Source organism: Pelophylax lessonae (genome assembly GCF_965119305.1).
Source record: "Pelophylax lessonae genome assembly, chromosome: 6".
Taxonomy (NCBI): domain Eukaryota; kingdom Metazoa; phylum Chordata; class Amphibia; order Anura; family Ranidae; genus Pelophylax; species Pelophylax lessonae.
This window is the reverse complement of record NC_138773.1, coordinates 192,844,116-192,856,955: the sequence shown is the minus strand read 5'-3', so window position 1 is coordinate 192,856,955 and position 12,840 is coordinate 192,844,116. Positions and strand designations below refer to the sequence as shown.

Below are 12,840 nucleotides of genomic sequence, written 5' to 3'. Positions count from 1 at the left end.
TTACCTTGGGGAGATGCAGACTAGAGTACTGCAATCACTGAACAGCAAATGATATCACCTGGGATGTATTTCAGTTATCTTGCAAATCTGGCCTGTTAGTGGGCCCTGCAGGCCAGGGTTGAGGACCACTGCTTTACTGCATATACAGACTGACTTTACTGTAGTGGGTTTAGTAACACTTGAAAACTCAAGTATAGACTTGTATTAATTACAGAATAGAAATCTACAGAAAGATTTTCTGTTATAAAGGTTTGCATCCTGTCATATCAAAGCATACAGTTTTCAACAGCACACAATCATTTTGTTGTGATTTTTCTTAGGTACCTGGTTGGAAGCTCATCAAAGTCGACATCAAGAAACTGTTCATAGCTGGAAACAAAACTGTCTAACCACAGTCGCAGGTAGTCGGGATCTTTCTGTAAGACATAGGGAAATAAAAAGTGTCAGCTCCTAAGTAATGTCAAAGCGTTCATTACCATTAAAGTGATTGTAAAGTCTAGTTTAAAAAAAACAAAACAAAAAGAAACAAAAATGTTATACTTCCCTCCTCTGTGCAGTTGGTTTTGCAAAAGATAGCCCGGATCCTCCTCTTCTCAGGTCCCTCGTTGCTGCTCCTGGCATCTCCCTCATATTGAGTGCCCCCACACCAAGCAGCTTGCTATGGGAGCACCCGATCTGAGCTGCAGCTCCCTGTGTCCATTCAGACCCGGAGCTGCCGTTCGGCCCCACCCCTTCTCTCCTGATTGGCTCACTGACTTTGACTGACAGCCGCGGGAGCCAATGGCAGCACGGCTGTATCTCAGCCAATTAGGAGGGAGAGTCCCAGGATGGCTTAGGGACTCGTGGACATCGCGGGACAGAGAGAGGACACAGGTAAGGATTAGGGGTGCTGGGGGGCTGCTACACACAGAAGGCTTTTTCTCTTAATGCTTAGAATGCATTAGGATAAAAAACCTTCCTGACTTTTCAACTCCTTTAACTGACAAGCTAACAATGTTCATTTCATTTCAAATGAACCCTAAAAGCGTAACTAAAAGGCAGCTTTATCCACACGCTGGCTTGTATGCAATTTTTAGACATTTTGCCACGGCACCCCTGAAGAAAACTCAAGGCACCCTGGCTGAAAAAGGCTTGACTAAAATATACATAATATAACAGTCTCACAGGACATAGTTAAAAGATGTATTACAGAGTCACATTAATTAAGTTAAAAAAAAAACACGTGCTCATCAAGATGTCTTGCAGTGGACCTGAACTCAAAAAGTGAAGATTTTTTTTTTTCTTGAAAAAGCTGGAAACATTAATTTGTGCCTAAGCAGTATCATAAATTGCACCTTGTCTGATCCTATTAAAACATCAGTGCACCTCCAGGTGTATGAATGTGATTACAGAATTCTAGCTGTATATCTGCAGTGTGAGATATAAGGCACTGCTGACCTGGACTGATACTCTCACCAGTGTTGCTTACAAGCAATACAGTTCTTTTGCCTAGTCTTTTGCCTTCTATCTGCTTTTATTTGGTCACATCTTCAAGAGTTCAGTTCCCCTTTAAAAACACCAAACATTTTTGACGTACAGTTGAGCTCAAAAGTTTGCATACTCTGGCAGAAATAATAAAATGTTGGCATTGATATTGAAAATATGACTGATTATGTCAAAAAACTGTCTTTGATTTATTCACTTGCCGACCAGCCGCCATATCTATACTGCAGCAGGTCGGCTCTGTTGCGCGAAATGACGTACTTGTACGTTGCTTTGTGTAGCAGATAATGGGGGCGCCCGTGTGCCGCTGAAGGCGCGCACACGTGCCGATTGGTTAGAGGGGGAGCCAATCAATGGGTCCAGCAGACGCAATGTCTGCCGGGCACCCACAATCGCTCCCCATGGAGAAAGAACGGCGGTCTGCTTAGGTCCTTACTCCTGACTAGACAGATTAAAACTGATTACCTAGAGCAGAGAGGGGGGTTATTTACTAGCTGAGGACGGCCCATGGGCGTAGCCAGATGTTTTTTATTCTGCCTAGTCCTACTCCCGGAGGAGACAATATAACCCACTAGTTATGATTTATGGAAACCCAATGATGCCATCCCTGCTGGCCTTTGGTGGGAGGGGTCAGCAAGCTCTACTAGTTATGATTTATGGAGCACAGTGTCCATTGATTAACGAAAGAGAAATATATTTTTTTGAAACCCAATGATGCCATCCCTGCTGGCCTTTGGTGGGAGGGGTCAGCAAGCTCTACTAGTTATGATTTATGGAGCGCAGTGTCCATCGATGAACGAAAGAGAAATATATTTTTTTGAAACCCAATGATGCCATCCCTGCTGGCCTTTGGTGGGAGGGGTCAGCAAGCTACTGGTGGGAGGGGTCAGCAAGCTCCTGTAAACCTTACAGCACTTTGGATCTTCTTTCAACAGCATTAAAGTGGAGTTCCACCCAAAAGCATTTGGCATCTTTAAGGGGGGGGTACCTGTTTTTGACAGGTACCCGTCCCCACTCCCTGCCGCAGCAAGGTCCCTCAAAGAGTTAGCCCTTCTCCTCCTTCCTCTGCCGCCGGACAAGGTATAAAGCTCAACGCACTTCGCGCATGCACAGTAGGCAACCGGCTGTGAAGCTGAAAAGCTTCACTGCTGGTTTCCCTTACCACGAATGATGGTGGCAGCACCCGAGAGCCAGTCCAAAAATCAGCTGGGGTGCCGACATTGCCGTCTATATATTAAAAATTAAGCAGCTACAGTATTTGTAGCTGCTGACATTTTATTTCTCATGGGGGGGGACTCCGCTTTAATTGAAGAAACACATCTCTGGGATCCCTTTGATTGTGCATGCTCCTCCCTGCTGGCCACTGGGCAATGCAAACCTCAGCTGTACAGTCAGCTGATTGATTGTTTTACCATGCACATCTATAGGGATGCTGGGGATGTAGTCTTTCATAATGCTTGGGAAAAAAATTATTGATAGCAGAGATAATGAATAGCTGTGAGAGGGGCTTCAAAAGGGTTGCATTTTGAAGATGAACATTTGCAAGGAATTGAGCATAACCGAAGGGGGGAATGTGCTACAAGTGTGGTAAAAAAATGGTAAGACTGGAGTTTAGTTACTGTGAATGAATATTTCAAAGTGTAAATAAATAGTGCTACTTTTTAATAACCAAATTTGTGCAACTTTACTATTTTTCCTGTCTAAACTGGTTGTTTCACGGTTATAATTAATCTGTATGGTCCCATTACAAATCATTTTAAATTCTCCTGAGGAAAAGTGAGCTGGGAGCAATGCCAAAACAGGGAGTGCAAGGAGGGCAGGGCAAAACATTCCTTCCATGTTATAGTTCTACATTAATCTCAAGTACGCAATTCTCTCCGTAAGTCCACAGTCTGTACTTGCTTCACAATGAGATCACCTAACTCAGACGACATTACTAAAAAGAATCCAAACTTTAAAAAACTGAAATTCATCAACAGAAAAGGCTCATCAGAAAAGCAAGCTATGGGATAAGTGAATGCATGCCATTATGTAATGCTTTACAAATTTTTCCCATGAAGTTCTTGGCAATGGCAACACAATATGTGATTTTATGAAAATCTCCAGGCAAGGATCAGACTGGAAGTTCAAATGCAATGCAAACAAAAGCAGCTGTTCCCCATACAGTTAGCTGTACAGTACATACAACCATCATTAATTCACCAGGTGGAGAAGGATGTGTCAGTAGGGAGAAGCCTGAAGACATCATTAACTGGGGGGGTATGTAATCACCGCAGCCAGAAATAATCAATTGTAAAAATAAAAGGAAAACATAAATGAAATATTGAGATTCAGATCTGGCTTGGGACATGAGCTCATTGTAACCTCCTTTAACCACTTTTACCACCGGAGGATTTTGCTGTCTTACGTCTGGGCCACTTTTTGTGATTTGGCACTGTGCGACTTTAACTGACAATTACGCGGTCGTGCGACGCCGTACCCAAACGAAATTACGTCCTTTTTTTCCCACAAACAGAGCTTTCTTTTGTTGGTATTTGATCACCTGTGTGATTTTTACTTTTTGCGCTATAAACAAAAAAGTGTGTAAATTTTGAAAAAATAACAATATTTTTCACATTTTTTTATATGAAATTCCCCCCAAAAAAAATCTAAAAATCAAAAATTTTTTTAAATTTTTGACCAATTTGTTTTCTGCTACCTATGTTTGGTAAAAAAAAATCACAATAAGCGTATTTTGATTGGTTTGCGCAAAAGTTATTGCGTTTACTAACTAAGGGAAAGATTTCTGTCATTTTTGGTGTTTTTTTCTTTTAATGAGTAATGGCGGCGATCTGCGTTTTTTTTGGCGGGACTGCGACATTGCGGCGGACAGATCGGACCCTTGACTGACATTTTTGACACTTTTGGGGGTACCAGTGACATTACTACAGTAATCAGTGCTATACATATGCACTGTTACTGTAAAAATGACACTGGCAGGGAAGGGGTTAATTTTATTGGAGAGGGAGGGGTTAATGTATGCCTGGTGCTTAATGACATATGTAAGGGGAGGTGACTGAGTGACACAGGGACAGATCGCAGATTCAGCTATGCTGAATCCTGCAATCTGTCACTGTTTGTCACTTAGGAGATCTCCACACTCGATTCCCCGACGATCGGGGAAGAGCGGCGGCGATCGCCGCTGCTCCTCCCCTGGCCCGACTCCCGCTGTGACTGAAAACAGCGGGAGCGAGCCTCCGGCGGCGCGCAAGCGCCACCCACAAGGGGAGGAGTCCAGCGACGTAAGTCTACGTCGCTGGACGGGAACGAGCCACTTTGCCGCAGTATAGTCCCAGTGACTGGTCGGCAAGTGGTTAATTCAAGGCCAGGGAAAAGGGGAACATTCAAAAAGTAGGCTGGCCATAAATGGATCAAATTCTTCAATCCATCTCTGGCCTTACCTGCTAAACAGGACTGTTGGAAATCATTTGTCGATCAGCAGGCTGCAGCCACTGATCAGTGTATTTTGACAGCAGAGTTGCGGTATCAGAAGATAATGGCACAGCGAGGAGGATTCTTCCATCCACCTTCCTTTTGGGGATGGGGGGAATCTGTTTAATGTTATTTCGCTCTGATCGAGAAATATAAACCAACTATAGGCAGTCTAAAAGTTCTCTTTGGGGGCCTTTAACACGGGCTTTCCACCCAGCCAACTCCGTTTTGCTCAGTGGGAATCGATCCACTGATCTCCGCTGAGCAGGCGGATGACAGGTCTGTCTCCGCTTACTTTGCAGAGACGGACCTGTCAGATCCCCGCTTTCCTCTAATGTCCGTTTTCATCCGATCCAATCCGATCCTCCAGACGGATGGAAAATAGGGCTTCCATCCATCTGGATTTCACGGACAGGATTGAATTATATAGCAGCGGGTATCAGGGGACATGTTACCGCTGACATCTGCTGCTCCATAGGGTTGTATGGAGCATCCAATCAGGTCCGCCTGAAAAACTGACAGGCGGATCTGATCGGAAAGCCCGTGTGAAAGGGCCTTACCTGTAAAAACTAATTGTAACTGGAGTTCTGATTTTATTTTTTGGCGCATTAGCTGCCAGTTTCATGATGCATGGAGAGACTCAAATGATAATCTCACCAAAATAAGCGGACAACCTGCAGAGCTTTAAAGTGGAACTGCACTGTATCTGAGCACCACAATCCAAAAGTGCTATATAATTAATTTTTAAATATGCAAAGCAAACTCCTCCATCCATGGCTCCATGCTTTACTTTGCTGAGAAATCATTTTTAAAAACACACCTTGGCATTTTTGGCAGTGGCCATCTTAAGTAAGGGCAGCTGATTCGTGTAGAATTTACTTCATGGAATCCATCTGCCCAGGTATGGGTTTAGCTGAGAACCCTCCCTCCCTTCCTGAAGACTCCTGGGATGTATGACATCATTTGCCTAGGCATGGAAACCAGGAAGTAACTGAAGTAATGCCAAATAAAAAGGTTATAACAAGTAAATATGATATGCTTTCCTATCTATTTACTAATGCTAGTAGCACAAGGATTAGAAATAGTCCATGTTGATCGAGAGAGTGAAGTTCCACTTTAAACTTAATTTTTATTATCATTTGAAGTGTTTGTAAACATTAATAATGAACTTCTCTTATTTGCTCCCTATTTGAAAGTGTTTTCTTACATCTGTTCAATAAATGCAAAAAAATTTGATTTTTGACTTACTGTTAAATCCATTTCTCTGATGTTCATTGATGGACACAGCTCCCGGTCTTCATAACCAAGGAGTAGGAATATAGGCAGAAAAAAATTCTGGCTACACCCATGGGCAGTCCCAGGGGGTATACTCTCTGCTATAGCCGCTCAATTTTGTTAGAAGCAGTGTCAGGAGAATAACTCTTACACAGAAGGGGTGGGTGCTGTTTCCGTCAATGAACATCAGAGAAATGGATTTTTCAGTAAAGTTTCTCTTTCGTTCATTGAAGGACACAGCTCCTGGTATTCATAACCATCAGGACGTCCTAAAGCAATGTTAAAACATGAGGGGTGGGAACAACCAAAAAAAATTCCCAAGGCAAAACATTAGCCAACCAGGCAACAGGAGCTCATCCAAACAACTGGAGCCCCCCTAAAAGAGGATCAGGTCCTTTTAAACAGCAGCCTGCAAAGCCTTGCGGCCAAACATCCACTTTATAAAACTTTGTAAAGTGTGCACAGACGACCAGGTGGCCGCCTTGCAAACCTGCATTACTGACGCCTGATGACGGAAGGCCCAGGAGGCACTAAGCGCTCTAGTATAGTGCGCCTTGACAGGGAAAGGAGGAACCTGACCTCTGATGGAATAGGCCTGAACCACCATCTGTCTGATCCATCTGGAAATGGTCGCAGAGGAAGCGGACAACCCTTTTCGAGGTCTGAGCGTGAGCACAGAGTCTGACTTCCTGAAAGACAACGTAGCTGCCAGGTACACCCTAATTGCCCAGACCACATCCAAGGCATGCAAGGCAATTTGCTTTGGATGTTTAGTTCTGGAACACAGGGAGTGCAACACAATGTCTTCATTCAAATGAAAATCAGGAGACAACCTTTGGAAGGAAAGACGGACAGGGGCGAAGAACCACCTTATCCCTGTGAATCACCAGATAGGGTGAATGACAGGATAACGCTGCCAGTTGCGTCACCCTGCGCGCGTAGGTGATAGCCACTAAAAAGGCCACCTTCTGGAACAGCGTAAGCAGAGGAATCTCTCAAATATTTTCAAAGGGAGGTTTCTGTAGAGCTTAAAGCACCATATTGAGATCCCAAGGCAGTAAAGAAGCCCGCACCGAAGGGACCAAATGTAGGACACCCTGAAGAAAGGTACACACCAGGGAGTGTGTGGCCAAAGTTCGTTGGAAGAAGACCGCCAAAGCCGACACCTGGCCCTTGATGGTACTCAAGGCCAACTTCTGTTCAACCCCTCATTGAAGGAAGGTTAAGATCCAAGCCACCGAGTAGGAGCGAGGATGAACCCCAAGCGACTCACACCACGCAATGTACGTCTTTCACGTACCATGGTAGATCTTCCTAGAAGTAGATTTCCTAGCTTTCAACAGTGTAGGAATCACCGAATCAGATAAACCTCTATCCTTCACCACCTGACGTTCAATAGCCAAGCCGTCAAAACAAGCGACTGTAAAGCAGGATGGAAGATTGGTCCTTGGGACAGCAGATCCTCCCTGAGAGGAAGGTTCCAAAGACGTCGGTGACCAGCCGCACCAGATTGGTGTACCAAGCCCGGCAAGGCCAGTCCAGAGCCACTAACATGACCGGAATCCTTTCTGCCTCGATCTTGCGTAGAAGCTTGAGAGGAGGGAAGGCGTAAAGCAGACAATACTGACCCCAGGGGGCCACCAGCGCGTATGTGGCGTCCGCCTTGCTGAACCACAAACCTCTGCACCTTTCTATTGAGCCGAGATGCAAACAGATCCACCCCAGGGGTACCCCACTAGAGACACAGCTGATGATACACCTCCGGATGAAGGCACCACTCCCCTTGGTCCAACGCCTGCCGACTGCGGTAATCCCCCTGCCAATTTTCCACCACGGGAATGTGTACGGCGGAGAGGGGTGGAACGAACTGTTCTGCCCACCTTAGAATGCCGGCTACCTCCAGAGCCGCCAGGACACTTCTTGTGCGCTCTTGCTGATTGACATAAGTCACGGTCGTGGCATTTTTCCGATTGAATACGCACTGGACAACCCTAAAGACGATCCGTTCAATGATCCAGACACAGCCTAATTGCTCAGAGTTTCAACACACTGATCGGTAGTCTGGACTCTTCCAGCGTCCAGATCCCCTGAGCAGAATGATTGCCAAGGATGCCTCCCCAGCCAGAAAGGCTGGCATCCATGGTGACCACTGTCCAATACAAGGGGAGGAAGGACTTTCCCAGCCGAAGCGCTGGAGAACAAAGCCACCATATCAGGATTTCCCTCGTTCCCCGACTCAGCCGAATCTGATAATCCAGAGACTGCGGAGTCTTTTCCCATTTGTTCAGAATCTACCTTTGCAGGGACCTCATATGGAACTGTGCAAACGGAACCGCCTCAAAAGGTAGACACCAATAGGCCCAGCACCCACATGCATCTCCGGAGGGACGACTATCTGTTGGACAGCAGGAGGCAAATTGCAGCCTGCAATTTCTGGAGTTTGTCCAGAGGAAGGCCCAGATAGTCCAGCTTCTTGGGTGGAGCCAGAGCAGACTTCTGAAAATACCAGTATTGTGATCTCCAGGTTGTCCACCAGAGCAGAGGGAGACTCTGCTCACAGAAGGAGACCATCCAAATAGCCCAGTACCGTGATCCCCTGTTGGCGTAGCAAAGCTAGCACCGGGGCTACCAGTTTTGTGAAGATCCGAGGAGCAGAGGCGAGACCAAAGGGTAATGCCACAAACTGATAATGCTCCTCTCCCACAGCAAAGCAGAGAAAACGCTGGTGACTGCCACATATTGGAATGCGAAGGTAGGCATCTTTGATATCTATAGAGGCAAGGAAATCTCCCTGACGCAGAGATGCCACCACTGTTCAAATTGATTCCATTCTGAACTTCTGTACCTGTACAAAGCAGTTGAGTGCCTTGAGGTCCAGGATTGGACGCACTTTGCCTTCCCTCCTGGGGACTGTGAACAGGTTGGAGTAAAAACCCTTAAAATGTTCCAAAGTCCACACCTGGACAATGACCCCTTGAAGGAACAGGTCTTGTACCGTCCCAAACAGGCCCTGTAAGCGGTCTGGGGACAGGTGCAAGTTGGAAGGAAAAAACGTTGCCAGAGAACAACAGCGAAACTCGATCTTGTAGCCGGACTGAATAACTTTGTGGACCCACTTATCTTGCACCAGGGAAGTCAAGAGGCTCAGAAACCAGCAAAGACGTCCCCCCACCCCCGATACGGGTGAGGGCGCACCTTTATACTGAAGGAGCCTTATCCACGGGTCTGGAGAAGCCCGATCTTGGCTTGTCAGACCAGGCTCGTTTGGATCCTCCTGAAGAGGCCCTAAAAGGCTTTGAGCCCTTTTCAGTCAACCCCAAGGGATAAAAAAAAAAACTTCTTATGAGCTGAGAAGGAAGAACCATGTCTACAATGAGGTTCCTTGCCCTTAGTAATCTGTGGAAGAAAAGTACTCTTCCCCCCTGTAAGACCTTCAATAATGTCATCATAGCTCCAAACAGGCAATCTCCTTGGAAAAGAAGATCAGTCAAGGCCTATTTTGAAGTCTGATCCGCAGTCCAGCACTTGAGCCAAAAGACCCACCCAAGGACCACTGCCAAAACAGAGAGGCGAGCCACCAGGGGAGCCACATCCAAAGAGGCAACAGAAAAACTGCAGCCCCTGGACCAGCTGGTCCGCCAGCTCGGCAAAGGCAGGGGGGAGCTGTTCCCCCTCCAGGTCATGGCATAGGAGCTTAGCCCACTCAGTTTGCGACACTAGGGCAATGGTGAATACCGGCCTTATTGCTGAACCAGCCACAGTGTACATATTGCGGGCCACAGCCTCTGCCTTCCAGTCAGCCAGATCCTTAAAGGCCAGAGACTCTTCAACCCGGAATCATGGTTGCCCAGTTCAATCTGGAAACCGGAGGGTCCACCACCGGTGGCACAGTCTACTTCTTAAGAAAGCACTCCTCATAGGGGTAACGCCTAGTAAAGCACTTAGGAACCCCATGGGGACGCTTTGGTCGTCCCCACTTATTTGCAACAATTCTGTCAAAATAGGCAGGGAAAGGAAACACCTTTACCGCTCTGGATAGCTTGTGAGTGCCAAAGGGAACCTGCACCTCCGTGGCAGCTGCAGCTGAATCCTCCATCTTTAGGGTCTCACGCACAGATACAATCAGTGCATCCACCAGCGCCTTTTCGTGCTGACGTGGAGGAATCATTCTCACTATCAGAGGATTTCAGGCACGTGGTTGAAGACCCAGCAGGGTGACCCACGTCCGCAGTGGCAGAATCAGATTCAGGATCTGAGGAGACAGAAGAGGCAGGGGAAGGCGGGGGCCCTTTTTGCTAGCCTGTCATCTGAAAGCCACCCCCACCCAGGACACAAGGGACTCCAGGACCGCCATCAGTGCATGGATGGATGGTTGGGACCCGGAGGGACCCGCAGCCCAGAGAGGGGATCAGGTGGGGAAATGTGCTCCAAAGACTCCATGATTCACTAGGGGGACCCCACAAAAGGTGTAAAACACTGCTAAGAGACAACCCCCACTGCGCTGGCAGCACCAACCGGTCGCCAGGCACAAGGCACCAAGCGATCTTCAGCAGAGAGGGAGAGGACCCCACCAGACTCATCACCCGCAGAAACAATTGCCTGCAGCGACCAGGATAATGCTCTACGCATGCAGCGATAAGGAAGTAAAATCATCCAGGAGTCAGCACCAGGGGATGAGGAGGGGCTCCCTCTCCCAAAATCACTGCCCATAGTGCTCCACTGTCATGGCCCCTGCTATTTTCAATGGAAAACCACAGCAAAATTGCCACCGGACTACACAACCATGGCTGCCGTGTAAAGAAATATACAGGCTACAACAAAATGGCGGCAATAGGAGGTATACAGGGACCCAGGAGGGAGACTAGGACTCAGGGACAGATCTAGGGAGGATGGGGGGGGCCCTGGCAGGAGCCCCCACAAGGTACAACCTCCCCGCACTGTTGATCGTCCGGTCGCCAGCGGCGCACCCCCCCCCAGCCCCCATCACTAATAAGTGCCCTGCCCCCCCACCCCAGGAACAGTGGCCAGGCCTCCCAAACAGCCCCATATGTGGAGGGGAAGTGGGGCAGGTGAGGGACTTGGCAAGGGGGGATGCCTGAGGGAAGGAAGGGAACCCGGGGGTCCGACCGTCCCACAGAGGGGCCTACGTCCACCACAAAACCCTCCAGGGGGAGAGGAGGGACAACTACTCACCATACCAGGAACCAGGTGGGCACCTGTCCAGACAGAACCCCTCTCCATCTAAATGGGGGGGTTGTCGGCCAGGGGGAACGCTGTTACTCGGGCCGAGACCCGGTCATATGCAACATCGCAAGGCGTTTAACTCGCAGGCCAGCCCCCGTCCAGTGGGTCTATGTCGCGGCCAACCTAGAGATCTGCACGCACTCACTGGCCAGGCTGGGGTGACCACTGGATCTAGATTATCCAACCCGTCGCCCAGTCCAGTAGCTGATTGTAGATCTCACCGGAAAAATCCAGGAGAAAAAAATTCTATCTAAAAAGAAAAAAATTTTTGCCAGGACCAATGATCCCAGCAAGGAACCAGGTCCTTACTTCGGACTAGGAAGAAAAAAAATGAGTGGTTATGACAGAGAGAGGGGGTAAACCCCCTGGGACTTCCCATGAGTGTAGCCAGAATTCTTTTCTGCCTAGTGTCCTACTCCTGAAGGAGACAGTAAAACCCAATGGTTATGAATACCAGGAGCTGTGTCCGTCAAAGAACGAAAGAGAAATAGCCTTTGAATCCAGGAAGAGAGGAGAGCAGGGCTGCCGGTGGGGTCAGCACTGGATTGTGAGAGGTGTCAGGGAAGTGTTTAGGGACAGGGGGCAGAAGGAAGTAGTTGGGTGTTTTTTACCTTAATGCAAGGAATACGTTACGGTAAAAAACACTTAAGCTTTAAAACCGCTTTAAGGCTTTATGCACATGGGTGGCAGTCTGTACTGCTCCTTTGAAAATTGATCAGCTTTCCAGTGGGTGGTAGAGCAGCAGCTTCAGCCTCCTGAATGACATTTTTTTTCTTTTCCCAAGGAGGATTTCATATGGAACTACTGTACTGCAACCATGTGGATTGTGGCAAAGTCCCATTCACCTCAATGATCACTTTTGGCAGCCAAACACAACATGCCGTATATATTTTGCAAGCCACATGGAATAACAGACACATAAATGCATACAGCACTGTCTGCCTGCAGTAACAACTTGTCAGCAGGCAGCTGTAAAAATGCGGATTGAATATATGTTTTTACCTTCCCCCCAGACGGCCCATGTGAACAGGGCCTAAAGACGTTATTTAACTTTGTATGTTACACTAAAGTCAGGGTACACATTACTTATTAGCATAAAATGCAGCCCCCTCCCCAAAATTGAGTCATAAACATGAGCCATACTGTATGTATCTGGCCTAGGCACAGACAGTTAAAGCAGAACCTCACCTGAAAAGGGACGTTCCATTGATCCTCCCCTTTCCCCCTCCTCTGCTTGTATTGTCAAGATTTTTTTTTTTCTGGGAGCGGGTATCTAATTCTACCAGGTATCCTCTCTCACTTCCTCTTGGCTCGCCCCACTACCAACCCCCCCGGCCCAGCAGGGCCAGGACAAGTAGTGGGTGGGAG

General features: G+C 47.5%; 1 protein-coding gene across 4 annotated transcripts in view; it reads right to left on the bottom strand.

Moving 5' to 3' along the window:
* The window catches only part of NBEAL1 (neurobeachin like 1), a 312,113-nt gene that overhangs the window by 192,200 nt on the left and 107,073 nt on the right, over nucleotides 1-12,840 (bottom strand). For all 4 annotated transcript variants that reach the window (XM_082260720.1, XM_082260721.1, XM_082260722.1 and 1 more), the window contains exon 3: nucleotides 325-416. In XM_082260720.1, the coding sequence (XP_082116846.1) occupies nucleotides 325-416 (92 nt within the window). The remainder of the gene's footprint in view (nucleotides 1-324; nucleotides 417-12,840) is intronic.